Source organism: Camelus dromedarius, chromosome 6, assembly GCF_036321535.1.
Source record: "Camelus dromedarius isolate mCamDro1 chromosome 6, mCamDro1.pat, whole genome shotgun sequence".
NCBI classification, from domain to species: domain Eukaryota; kingdom Metazoa; phylum Chordata; class Mammalia; order Artiodactyla; family Camelidae; genus Camelus; species Camelus dromedarius.
The window spans coordinates 28,041,544-28,054,094 of record NC_087441.1 but is presented as its reverse complement, the minus strand read 5'-3'; the positions used below and the strand labels follow the sequence as shown (position 1 = coordinate 28,054,094).

The following is a 12,551-nucleotide window of genomic DNA, read 5'->3' as shown; positions in this document are numbered from 1 at the left end:
TAGTACTTGAGAAGAATGCCTTGGTGTTGCATAAACAAATAGTTTCCTGAGTGATGAATGTTTGCATGAGGTACTAACTCTGCTTTACTGTCTCCCCTAGATCTGGCTCACAGCTAAATATCAAGGCCTGAAGACAGGCACGTTTTTTTGGCCGGGATCAGATGTGAAAATTAATGGAATTTTCCCAGACATGTATAAAATATATAATGGGTGTGTATGGATGTGCTTTTTCTAGGACCTATAATATAGAACAGCTTATTATCATTTTCTTAATTACAGCCTGAGTTCTAGCATTTGAGTCATATGTTGTCTGAAAAATGAGACTTGTCAGAATAAGAAGTCTATCTTAAAGAGTTTTAGATGGATGGTAAATAGGCAGTAAAACTAGACAAGTGGTTTTTTTTGGAGGTTTTTCTAGAAAGTAGTGGTAACGTGTTGGAGTTTGCGTTCGGATCTTTGGGCAGAAATAAGAAATGAAGTCCCAGTGAACATTTCTACTCTAGAAAGAAAGAGAACTAGGAGACAGAGATGAAAGTATTAATGGGGCACAGGTAGGAATGACTCTGATGTCTGGAAATATCATTTAAAAGAAGATCTTAATGACATCTCTGGATTTGCATTTCCAAATTACCTTTATAAACATTCCATCTAATGTGAGAAGCTGATTAGAGTAACCTCCCTGTGATATTCAAAATCCATGAGGCATTGAGGGAAAAAAAAAAACAAAACTTTTTTTCTAGAAGACTCCCTGTGGACAATTTTAGGGAGACTACCAAAATAATTTTATCTTACACTTAGGAAATGTATGTCGTAAAATGATTGCAACAACGTATTTGAGGGACGAAAGGAAAAGTTCATAAATTCCAAACAGGAAATACATAATGATTCTCTTTGGTGACCTTAGGCTATTGTTCACTCTTTATGGTTCACATGAGCACCTTGTTATTTGCTGTTAAATTCATTCCATGGATGGTGATTGAAAGTCTGTGTGCCAGGTACTGTCTGAGGGCTGGGGGCTTAAAGAGTAGTGATGTATGGTCTCTGACGCCTCAGAGTTGGTAGAGAACACAACTAAGTGTACGGGGCGTTGGGCAAGCCCTCTGATGGAGCTGTGTAGGCAAAATCCTACACCCAGAGGAAGGCATTATTGATTCTGCCCAGGAAATGTTGCCTGGGGAGCTGTCTGCCCATCAGATGTCCACTTCCCAGTTTTACTAAGAGTCATCAATGAGTGAGTTCTTCATGAGGTCCCCTTTGAAGAGTGTATCGGCACATGGGTTATCCATGCGGTAGCAACTGCTATTCTCAGATACAGGAGTAAGGTCCTTAAGTAGGGTATAGGAAGCAAAGTTTTAATCCCGATTACAACTTTCATACGTGTAATATTTAACGTTCGTTTCTCTGTTGGGAAAATTTACGTTTTCAAATGAAACTCTTCTATTGCTTCAAACACGTTTGATGCCTTGAATTGTTTTAGTTTCTCTGAATACAATTTTTGGTAAGACAGAACAACATTTATATTTTAAACCCAAACAGTTGTCGCAGACTTGTTTCACTTTGTTTATCTTTAAATTTAGTTCAGTACCATTTGAAGAAAGAATTTTGGCTGTTCTCAAGTGGCTGCAGCTTCCTCAAGATGAAAGGTATGTAGATGATTAATTTTCATTATAAGATACTCCTTTGTTTTATAAAACTGATAGAATATTTTAAATAGATGACAAGAAAACTGTGCTATTGGCTATGATGTTTTATATCCAGATGAACTGGTTAGTGAGCCATTATACCGCATTTTGAAGAATTCTAAACATGTAAATTATTTCTCAGCCGTTTTTATTTATTTATTTTAAATGTTTGTAAATGGAGTATTGAACCCAGGACCTTGTATATGCTAAGCACGTACTCTACTGCTGAGCTATACCCTCCCCCTTTCAGCCAGTTTAGAAATGTCACCCCAGTGTTGTATAACTGCTGTTGGCTATCAGTTGTTGATTATTCTTTCTATTCTGTTTTACAATGTGTTCGTAAAATATTACGTTTTGATACTGTTTGATTTAGACCACACTTTTACACTCTGTATTTAGAAGAACCAGATTCTTCAGGTCATTCATATGGACCCGTCAGCAGTGAAGTAAGTGTATTTTTATCAGTAATTACTTCATTAAACCTGGTAGCATCTAACTGAATCTTGCTTTGAAGTAGGTTTCTAGATCATTCTATAAGAATCCACGATTTCTGGAAAGAGTGAGTATTAAGCACATTTTTACTGAACCAAAGGATGCATTTTAATCAAAAAGAGTTGGGAGCATTTTTTTGTTTATGCTGTCAATAGTGCTAAATTGAATCAATGATAAATTAAATTCTGTTTTCAATTTCCAAAGCCTTTGTCCACTCCATATCCCCCTACACTGGCATAAAAACCAAGTGCTCTTTGAAAATTTGTAAATGAGTAAGGTTTCAATCTTCTATGGTGATGTAGGATAATAAGTCAAATAGCAGAAGAAGCCTCTTATGAATTCTCCTCAGGAGGATCTATTTCTGGTTGTCTGAGACCGTGCTTACAACAGAGCTTGGACATTAAAGGATGGGAGTCCTTATCAAAAGTTAGAGAAGTTCAAATAATTGTTGTTCCATTGAGTGGCTACGAGGAAATAGAAATACAGAAACAGTTCATGAACTAACACTCAATGTAACCTCTTGTTTGACCTGACATTCTTTCAAGAACTTAGCCTGCTTCTGGCGATGTTTGTAATTGGGAGTGTTTTAAAGCATCAGATACTACTTTTAGGTTTTGTATGGCTGTATCATTTTTATATCTTAGAGCACAAAAGGCATTAAAACAGAAAATGAGTTGAGCTTCTTTCTTCGTGCCTCTAAGCTGCCTTAGAGATGATTTATATTTTTTCTGTGACCTAAAATATAAAAGGAAACAGTAAGTATGAATCTGTGAATATTGCTGGTCATGATGAAAGTTCCCTTTTGCTCCATGCTGTTCCAAGAGATGAAAGGCTAGGAAAACACACTCTTCCTCAGTGGAGCCACCCCCAAATTTTCATCAGTTCTTGTGCCCAGATAGCCCAGGCTGGATAGTCTGTGAGGCTCAATGACTCTCCAGTACAGAGTTCAGACTAAAGCCTGGCCTGACATGTCTGTTGTGAGCCCTGTTTTTGAGGGTGCTACTTACTCTAAATAAGGAGGAGAGAAAAACCATCTTCATTTTTCTCTCCTGAATGTAAAACAGCTGCTTAAACAATCTTCCCCTATTTTCCTTACCTTAGGTCTACCCATGATTTTCCCCTCTTAAAGAGTAGGTTTCTCTTTGGTGCCATTTCATTGGATAAAGGAGAATGAAGAGAAAGGGAAGTTGACCGTCATTTAATCTGTGTTAACCCTTGTTCTCTTTCCATCAAAATCTATCTGCAGTGGCTTTAATGTAGTTAACAACCCCATGTGCCCTTGCTTTTATTATGTCCTTCAACTAAGCAGAAATGCTCCTTCTTGGAGGTGGGAGATGTGTGGCTAACAATGTGGCCATGTCATAGACAAAGGGAAAAATTTTTTGTAGCTCTTTTCTTGGTTTGAACAATAGGCCAGATGCTAGTATAATTTTTATTCTTTCACTAGCGTCACTGACACTTGAGACCCATGTCTAGGTCAGTTTGGCTACAAGTAAGTCTTTGCAATTAATCTTTTTATAATTGATTATCAGATCATATAAGTTTTAAAACCAGTGCTACTTTTTCTAATTCACTAAACATTTTCCAGAGTACCTGGCTTTTCTGATTTGTCTTCATTCAAGGTTGAGCCCATTGCTTTTCAAGTCATACTCGTCAATTTATAAACTCTGTTAAACTCTAATATTATTGGCTCATTAAAACTCACTTTATCTTAACACTTAAGGATTCCAATCTATGTTGCTCAAATATCTTTTTGAGTGAATGAAAGAACATGTCTAAACAGCTTGTTTCATAGTACAGGGAAATACCCGGACTATAAATAAAGATTAGACTGATGTGATACAGTACAGAAAACACAGGCGAAGCTGCACAAGAATTTCCCTCAGGTGGTTTTGCCAAGAAAAATGAAGAGAGAAATGCCAAAGGCAATTAGCCAAAAACTATGTGCCATTCTGTGTCCTATAAAAAGCAGTTCATGAATACTTTTAACTCCATGACATGAGATGGTTTCCCTTTCTTAGGTCATCAGAGCTCTGCAGAGGGTTGACGACATGGTTGGCATGCTGATGGATGGTCTGAAGGAGCTGAACTTGCATCGATGCCTGAACCTCATCCTTATTTCAGATCATGGTAATCTAAATTGGCATCAGTTATCCTTAATGGTGCCCCCTAAAGTTTACTTGATCGATTATTGTTTTATTATTTCCTCTGGATTTTACAGTTAATTCTTTTTTTTTAAATATGGTTTCTTGTGGATAGTCTTCAGGAAAATACTATATGAAATATAAAGTACAAGTGAAATGTAGAATTCACAGAAACCTAAGAACCTGTCAACCACAATGCACTCATCTCCTGATTTGGGGGAGGTTACATGCTTTATTCCTTATGTGGGGGATACTTACAACTTTTTTTTCAATATTGAATTTTGGTAAGTCTAGTCTAAAATTTTTAAACATAATTTTGAACAGATTATTACATACTTCTATTTCCTTTAGCATGGTAAACCTGACTTTTAAAAGCAGCATATATTAATTTTGGCAATATTTTAACTCTTACTATGACCTGTAGAACATACGTTGGTGTACAGCCTTGGGGCTATAGAAGCAATGTGTACACAAGAAAATAAGAAACAGGTTCTTTTTGTTTGTTTTTTCTTGTTATTATTGTTTGCTTCAGAAATACTGAAAACTGTTTCCGGAAACAGTCGTAAGAAGCTATATCCTAAGGAAGCTCCAGTTCAGGAACGAGACTGAGAGTTTTATGCTCCCAATTAATATGCTAGTTGATTCTGAGAAGATAACTGAGCTTTCATGTTCAATCTAAAACTGTGATATTCCTCCTCATTCACATAAAGATATTGTGATACAGAAATAAGAAGAAATACTAAACTGAATTTTGGATGAAGGAAAGGGGAAAGACTTTTTTTAAGTGAAGTGGTAGATGTAGGTAAAATTCTGTGTCTTCTATTAGATGTTCAACTATCATGAATGCTGACCACATGCTTATTGAATGTTAAATTTTTTTTTTTTATTAAAATTGCAACATGTTTTGGGATTTTTTTCTCCTAGGCATGGAACAAGGCAGTTGTAAGAAATATGTATATCTGAATAAATATTTGGGGGATATTAAAAATGTTAAAGTTGTATATGGACCTGCAGCTCGATTGAGACCCTCCGATGTTCCAGATAAATATTACTCATGTAAGTATATCTCTGTGCTAATTTTGAATATGATTATATTCACAATACATTCCTTTGAATCATTCTTTCTCTAAATTAAAGGTGATAGTTAATTTTCTTTTCATGATTAAATCTCCAGGGCTGATCCTGTGTACCCAAAGGGATTTTATGGGACTGGAGGTGAAGGCACAAGTCTAACCACTTATCTATTTGTTATTCATGGCTAAGAATATTATTTGATGAGCTTAATACTATTTTATGTTATAATGTGGGTTTTGCTTATATTGGGTTCAATATTACTTGTACTAGAAAAAAACTTAAAAGTTCAGCTGCATTTATTCAACTTTAATAACATTTCATTAAAGCAACTTACAGATGTTATAGAGTAATATTCTATTATGAGGAGGAATGCTGGCAGAGATGATTAATTCTATAAGCAACTGATTTCTGTTCTCAGAAATGACTTCCTTAAGCTATTCCAAAAAACAACGAGAATGTGTTTTGTGGACAGAGAAGAAGAAATTTCACATTCTCCCTTGACTACATGCCGTGCCCAAACTGCCAAGAAATTTTAAATACTCATCCTTTTGAAAGTCAAGGCTGTTTCAGAACTGATTGCACCAACTCTGTTACACGCCTCTTTTTGATTACCATCCTTGGTTACTCTCGAATGCTAAAGGCAGTTTTGTTTATTTTTTCACTACAGTTAACTTTGAGGTGAAAAGAGAAAAGAGCTTTTCTGACAGTTACTAGCACTGGATTAGTTTTGAGTACTGCCCTGCTATGCGTGTTCACAGATCTTGTTGAATATGTATGAGGAGAAATAGATTTCCCTACAGGAAAATGGTTATGCAAATACACTAGCATAGAACCCCAGAGCACGGACTCTAACTTGTACAGTGACGAGTTTTAATCAGTATTTTTAAACATTTATTAGAGTAATACGTGATTGTTACAAAACCTGTCATAAAACTACAGAGGCAGTGGCACACTCCACGGATGTCCAAGTGTAAGCCACATCCTCATCTCCATTAGGCCCCTAAATTTCCCAAATTAAAGCAAAAACTGCATATCTCTTTATCAACATTCATGCATAAAAGATACATACAGTACATCTTTTATCTGGATAACTGTCTCACCCTGTGTGAAGTGCAGCTGAAATAATCTCGGAGAGCTCGACAGATACCGACTGGTAGCGCAAAGTGCACTAAGCAGGTGTGCTGTGGACTTCAGTTTCAGAACTGTTCTACCTGCCCTCACTTCCAGATTCCCCTGTGTCCCTCTTATCTGGAAATTTGGGAATTATCCTTGAATGTTAAAATATATAAAGTAAAAAGTAACAGCTATCCACCCTAAATATCCCTAATTCACAGCTCAGTTTCTCTCTCTCGAGATGAACCCTGTTAGATTTGAGATGTGTCTTCCCAGATATTTGCTATGCATGTGTGGAACGAAAGTGAAATTATACAGGATCTAGATAGAGGAATGGATGGGTATTTGGATGCATGGACAGGTAGACAGACGGATGGATAGGCAGATGGACAGGCAGTTGGATAAACTGTCAGATGGATGAATGGGCAGACATATGGATGACAGATGGACGGATAGATGGATGTTCTGTTACTTGCCTTTTCAATATGACATCGTTTCATAGACACAGTGGTAGAGAGGGTGGGATGGTTCCTAAAGATCCATCTGATTCTTGTCAGTGGTCAGTGTATAATAATTTAAATGATCTGCTTAAAACTTGCTTTAGTATTTAAATATAGGGTTTGAGCCTGACATTCTCTACTTTTGTATTATTTTTCTTTCTAATTGTAGCATACCATCACTATTAATTCTTATCTTTGTCCCCTTTAGTTAATTATGAAGGCATTGTCAGAAATCTTTCTGTGAGTATCTTTTTTCCTATTATCTAGTTATTATTAGTTTTGTATAATATATATTTGGAAAAAAGGCTTAGTATTTGCTTCAGGATTATAGGATTCTAATCTAATCTAATTTTCAAGTATCTGGGCCAACATTTAAATGCTCTGTAGTCTTTAAAGATCTTTAAGGACATGTTCCAATAATGTAGGCTTTAAAAATTTTAAGAATTTATTTATTGACATTGTTAAATGTGCGTGATAGTACAAGCAATAATTGAAAACAATAGGAGGGAGAAACCTTAAAGCTGCACTAACATAAATACTGTTAGCATTATGTTACAGTTCCTACCAGTCTTTTTAATGCCTATTTTTTTAAATAACTTTTTGTCCTCGTACTGAGTTCTATCTATACTACGTTGTTTTTTTTTTTTTTCCAGTTGATAGAAAATTCTTAATGATTGTTATAATACTAAAAATAGGATCATCAGTTGTAGCTGAAATGTAAACTGGTGACTGGTGACTCAGTCTGAGCACCCGGGACTTTTATGCAGGAATTATGATTTCCTATAAAAATAGCAGTATTTAATAGCTGGGAACATTCAGCTTGTTCATTATATTAGTAGTAAGAGCTCTTATTTTTGCATCTGTGACTTTTGGGCCTACTGGTTAAATGCTTGTGAGAAGAAATTCATATGGAGCTAGAGAGCAATTTCAAGAGACGTTTACCATTCCAAAAATATGGAAATAATGGTTTTCCTTTGCCTTCTCCAATTTCAGTGCCAGGAACCAAACCAGCATTTCAAACCTTACCTGAAACATTTCTTACCCAAGCGTTTACACTTTGCGAAAAGTGACAGGATTGAGCCCTTGATATTCTACTTGGACCCTCAGTGGCAACTTGCACTGTAAGTTCTGACAGCCTCCCTTCTGAACTCAGCTTGATCTGTTAATAATTCAAGGTCACCTTTGGGCCCTTTCCAATGATGTTATATGAAAGCGACAAATATCCTTTTTATCCCAGGGTCTCTCAACCTTGGCCTGCTGACTTTTTGGATCAGGTAATTCTTTGTTGTGGGGAACTGGCCTGTGTGTTGTGCTATATTTGAAAGCATCCCTGGTCTCTACTCACTAGGTGAAAAAGTACCCTTTCTATACTTGTGACAACCAAAAGTGAATGCAGGCATTGCTGGAAGTCCCCTGAGGAGGGAGGTCACCCTCAGCTAATTACCACTGTTCTGTCCCCTCACCTCCGTATTGATTACTTCTTATGCTCTGATTTGTATAATTGCTTGCCAGAGTATCTCTTCTGCATGTTACAGTTATGCCTGATAATACCTTCAGAGTCTAGCAAATAATTGGCAAAAGCTCTTTATAATAATGAGCAATTACTGTCTTCATTAGACAGAGTTGTTTTTCATTTTTATTACACTAATCCATCAATACACCTCAGTTTATTGGTGTGTTCAGCAAATTACTTGGATGGTTCATATTGTTAATATCTCAAAACTTGGTCATTAACTCTTTTGATGGTTGCCAGGAAACCAGGGATGATAAATACCACTGTCAAGCAAAACCTAAGCAGTGAACTGGAACTCAGTCAACAGAATTGCCCTGTCTCTCCTTTATTAGAGAGCTGTGCTTTCAGTGTTTAGAAGACTGAAAGAAGAGGAGGTCCTTACCCTCAATGGAGAACTCATACTTAGCAAACATCTGTTACACTCCAAGCATTTCTTTAGGCTGAACCTTTTAAATTTTACAAACCTAGCATGACAAAATTGAAACCACGAGAAGATAATTAAATCGCCAACGTAATTGCTGACTAAATAGTATGATCAGTGTTCAAAACCATGCTGGTGGTTTTCTGCTTTGTATCATATTGCTTATAAGTTATTTGTCTACAAAATGAAAGATAAAGGTGGCTGGCCCCTTAATTCTTTTCAAAACCAGTGGCTTTACTTACTTTTTTTTTCTTATTGCTTGCTTAATAGTTACTTATCCTTTATCAAAGAATATAAAAGAATATTTAAAATAGTAAAGAATATTAAATAATGGTTACTTATTCTTTATTAATGGAAATATTGTCATGATTGTTAATTTTGCTTTATGAATGGACTTTATTAATTTATATTATGTGGCAATTAGGAATCCTTCAGAAAGGAAATACTGTGGAGGTGGATTTCATGGCTCTGACAATGCATTTTTGAATATGCAAGTGAGTAAACCTGTTATAATTTTAAAATTATAGTTTATATCTGAAGAAAAAACATAGACTGTCATTACAAGTCTTGAATGAGAATTACTGAAGTGTGTACTTTCATATAGCTGTTTTACTTTGGACATGACATTAATAGAATTTTCTTAAAAATTTAATTTATGTTTCATGAATATGTGGCTTACACCTCATATTAAATTTCTAATTACTATTTTGCATGTATTTGTGCTTCGTTAAGATTATTGTTCCATAGTAAATGAAAGCCACTAATTTAATAGGTGAAAAGATATCATACTTATATTTTAAGTGAAGATAATGCCTTACATTTATGAACATTTTAAAATTTTCAAAATAGACTCACAGCAATTATCTAAGGTGATCCCTATGGGGGACTGTGTGTGGTAGGCAGAGTGAGGTTTATATCCCATTTCATGATTGAAAAAAGATTTCATCATCATTCTTTTCACACTGTCAAGGCAGAAATTACAGTAAAGTTAAGAAAAATATCGTTGTTGTTCTTAGACTAAATGTACAACAAGGGTTAAAACAATGTCCTACGAAGTCCATTGGGCACAGTGTTTTTCCTGTTATCTTAACATAACCAGTTCACATATGTTTGAGGGGATGATATAAAATACCTTTTTTCTCTAACTACATACGTAACTGAAATGAATAGATACTGATACTTTTCTGGCCAACCTAGGCCCTCTTTATTGGCTACGGACCTGGATTCAAGCACGGCACTGAAGTTGACTCCTTTGAAAATATTGAAGTCTACAACTTAATGTGTGGTAAGTGTGAACAGGCGGCTTTCCTCCCTTTCGAAAACAGAACTGGAATAGGATTATCAAAAGTAGGTCGCATGGTGGGCATCTCTGGGGAAGTGATGATAAGGCAAGACAGACCCTCACATTTCTGCCTTTCTTCTTCCTGACCGAGAGTCATTGAGAAAATGTGCGGAACGTACCATCTGATTACGTAAGTCTTCCTTCCCCTCAGTCAGTACAACCCTCAGAGTGGGGAGATCTGTACACTCCAAGTTCCTAGTATTTTGCCAGGCACTGGGTAGATGGCAGTTGAACCTGATCAGGGTGGAAGCCAGAGAAAAGAGTCTGGGGGCTGTGAAATGTAGACAAAACAGGCGGAACCTCCAGTAGCAATAATAGTTGGGTGGATAGCAGTGTCAAGGTTGTAGAAATAGAGGCACACACATTAGATATATTGTTAATTTACTTTGTACCTTCTTAGTACTTTTATGATTGGGTATTGCGTTTTAAATATTACTTCGTTTTTCTGATAACAATACTGGATATTTGCAAATAAATTTGTAGATATTGACAGGCATATGCAGAATAGATAAACAAGATTATACTGCATAGCACAGGGAAATATATACAAGATCTTGTGATAGCTCACAGCGAAAAAAAATGTGACAATGAATATATGTATGTTCATGTATAATTGAAAAATTGTGCTCTACACTGGAATTTGACACAAGATTGTAAAATGACTATAACTCAATAAAAAAATGTTAAAGAAAAACAACTCTAAATATATCCTAAGTATAATTATTTTAGTGGGAGCCTGTATACTTAATGAGTTAATATATCCTAAAGCACTTAAACAGTGCCTGGCATATAATAAATGCTTTACTATGTAAGTGTTTGCTGTCATTATTATTAAGAGCATGAATCTTAGACTTGGACAAAGCTGATTTGAATCCTAGGTCTACTACATTAGTAGCTTGAGACCTTGAGCTAAGCACCTTGATTACAGGCAGACCTTGGAGAAATTGTGGGTTTCATTCCAGACCACTGCAATAAAGCAAATACTGTAATAAAGCAAGTCACATGAAATTTTTGGTTTCCCAGTACATAAAAGTTATGTTTACACTATACTGTAGTCTGTTAAGTGTACAATAGCATTATGTCTAAAAAAAAAATGTACATACCTTAATTAAAAAATACTATATTGCTGAAACATGTTAACCATTATCTGACAATGCTGGGTTGCCACAAACCTTCAATTTGTAAAAAGAAAATGTAGTATCTCTGAAGTGCAATAAAACGAAGTACAATGAAATGAGCTATGCCTGTGCTTATCTACCAAATCTTGACAGTAACTTAGTAAATTGTTTTGAGGATTAAGTAGGAACACTGTATTAGCACAATAATTGGCATGTAATAAGCATTCAACAGGTGGTAACTATAGTTATTATATACATTAAAGTTTAGAAGTTTTTATAAAGAAGTAGAGCATACATATCAGTATTTCCATTAAAAGTAGCAAGACATAAATACTCTAAAACCCAAGAGTGTTTTATAGTTTTATTTTAGGTAAAGAGTTAAGGACTCTCATAGAGATTTGGTTTTAAAAAATAAAATTCATACTGCAAGTCTACTATTTATTTGGTTTTGAAATTTCTAAGTAAATCTTTATTTACCATTTTTGGAATCATGCAGATTTACTGAATTTGACACCAGCTCCTAATAATGGAACTCATGGAAGTCTTAACCACCTTCTAAAGAATCCCGTTTACACACCAAGACATCCCAAAGAAGTCCGCTCCCTGGTCCAGTGCCCCTTCACAAGAACCCCCAGAGAGAACCTTGACTGCTCGTGTGCCCCCTCGGTTAGTATTCCCAAGAAGTTTAGCCCAGAGTGTATGATTTTATAGCACCCTCTGCGTAGCATATGCTATAGAAATACGTAATGATTAAATTGAAATTTATGAGTGGGAATAAACGTATTTATTTTTAATTCTAATGACACATGCAGACCTTTTTATTGTTTTTTTTCCCTCCTAGTTTTTGCATTTTCGCCTCTATTTTTATCCCCTTGTGTTGAGACTTGATTTGGCTGCAGGCTGGGAGAAGTCTATCTGAGTCATGGCACATACTGAATTCCAGAATCTGTCCTGTTATCCTAGCAGTGAGGTCTTTTATTAGCCAGTCACAATATTCCTTCTTTAAAATGCATCCCAATCTATTTTAAATTTAGATGGAAAATTATCATTTTTAGGTACGAAACAGATTCATGGCACTTTTCCTTTTTCATTCCTGTCTTAATACAGAGTTGTTGTAAGAAGAGAAAAATTATGACAAGTTAGGAACAAAAT

The 12,551-nt window shown here is 35.6% G+C and overlaps 1 protein-coding gene across 1 annotated transcript in view; it reads left to right on the top strand.

Moving 5' to 3' along the window:
- The window catches only part of ENPP1 (ectonucleotide pyrophosphatase/phosphodiesterase 1), a 74,177-nt gene that overhangs the window by 44,103 nt on the left and 17,523 nt on the right, over positions 1–12,551 (top strand). Inside the window, exons 9-18 of the mRNA XM_031456337.2 lie at positions 101–210; positions 1,578–1,643; positions 2,056–2,128; positions 4,196–4,304; positions 5,243–5,374; positions 7,214–7,245; positions 7,999–8,126; positions 9,364–9,433; positions 10,137–10,224; positions 11,896–12,065. Of these exons, the coding sequence (XP_031312197.2) occupies positions 101–210; positions 1,578–1,643; positions 2,056–2,128; positions 4,196–4,304; positions 5,243–5,374; positions 7,214–7,245; positions 7,999–8,126; positions 9,364–9,433; positions 10,137–10,224; positions 11,896–12,065 (978 nt within the window). The remainder of the gene's footprint in view (positions 1–100; positions 211–1,577; positions 1,644–2,055; positions 2,129–4,195; positions 4,305–5,242; positions 5,375–7,213; positions 7,246–7,998; positions 8,127–9,363; positions 9,434–10,136; positions 10,225–11,895; positions 12,066–12,551) is intronic.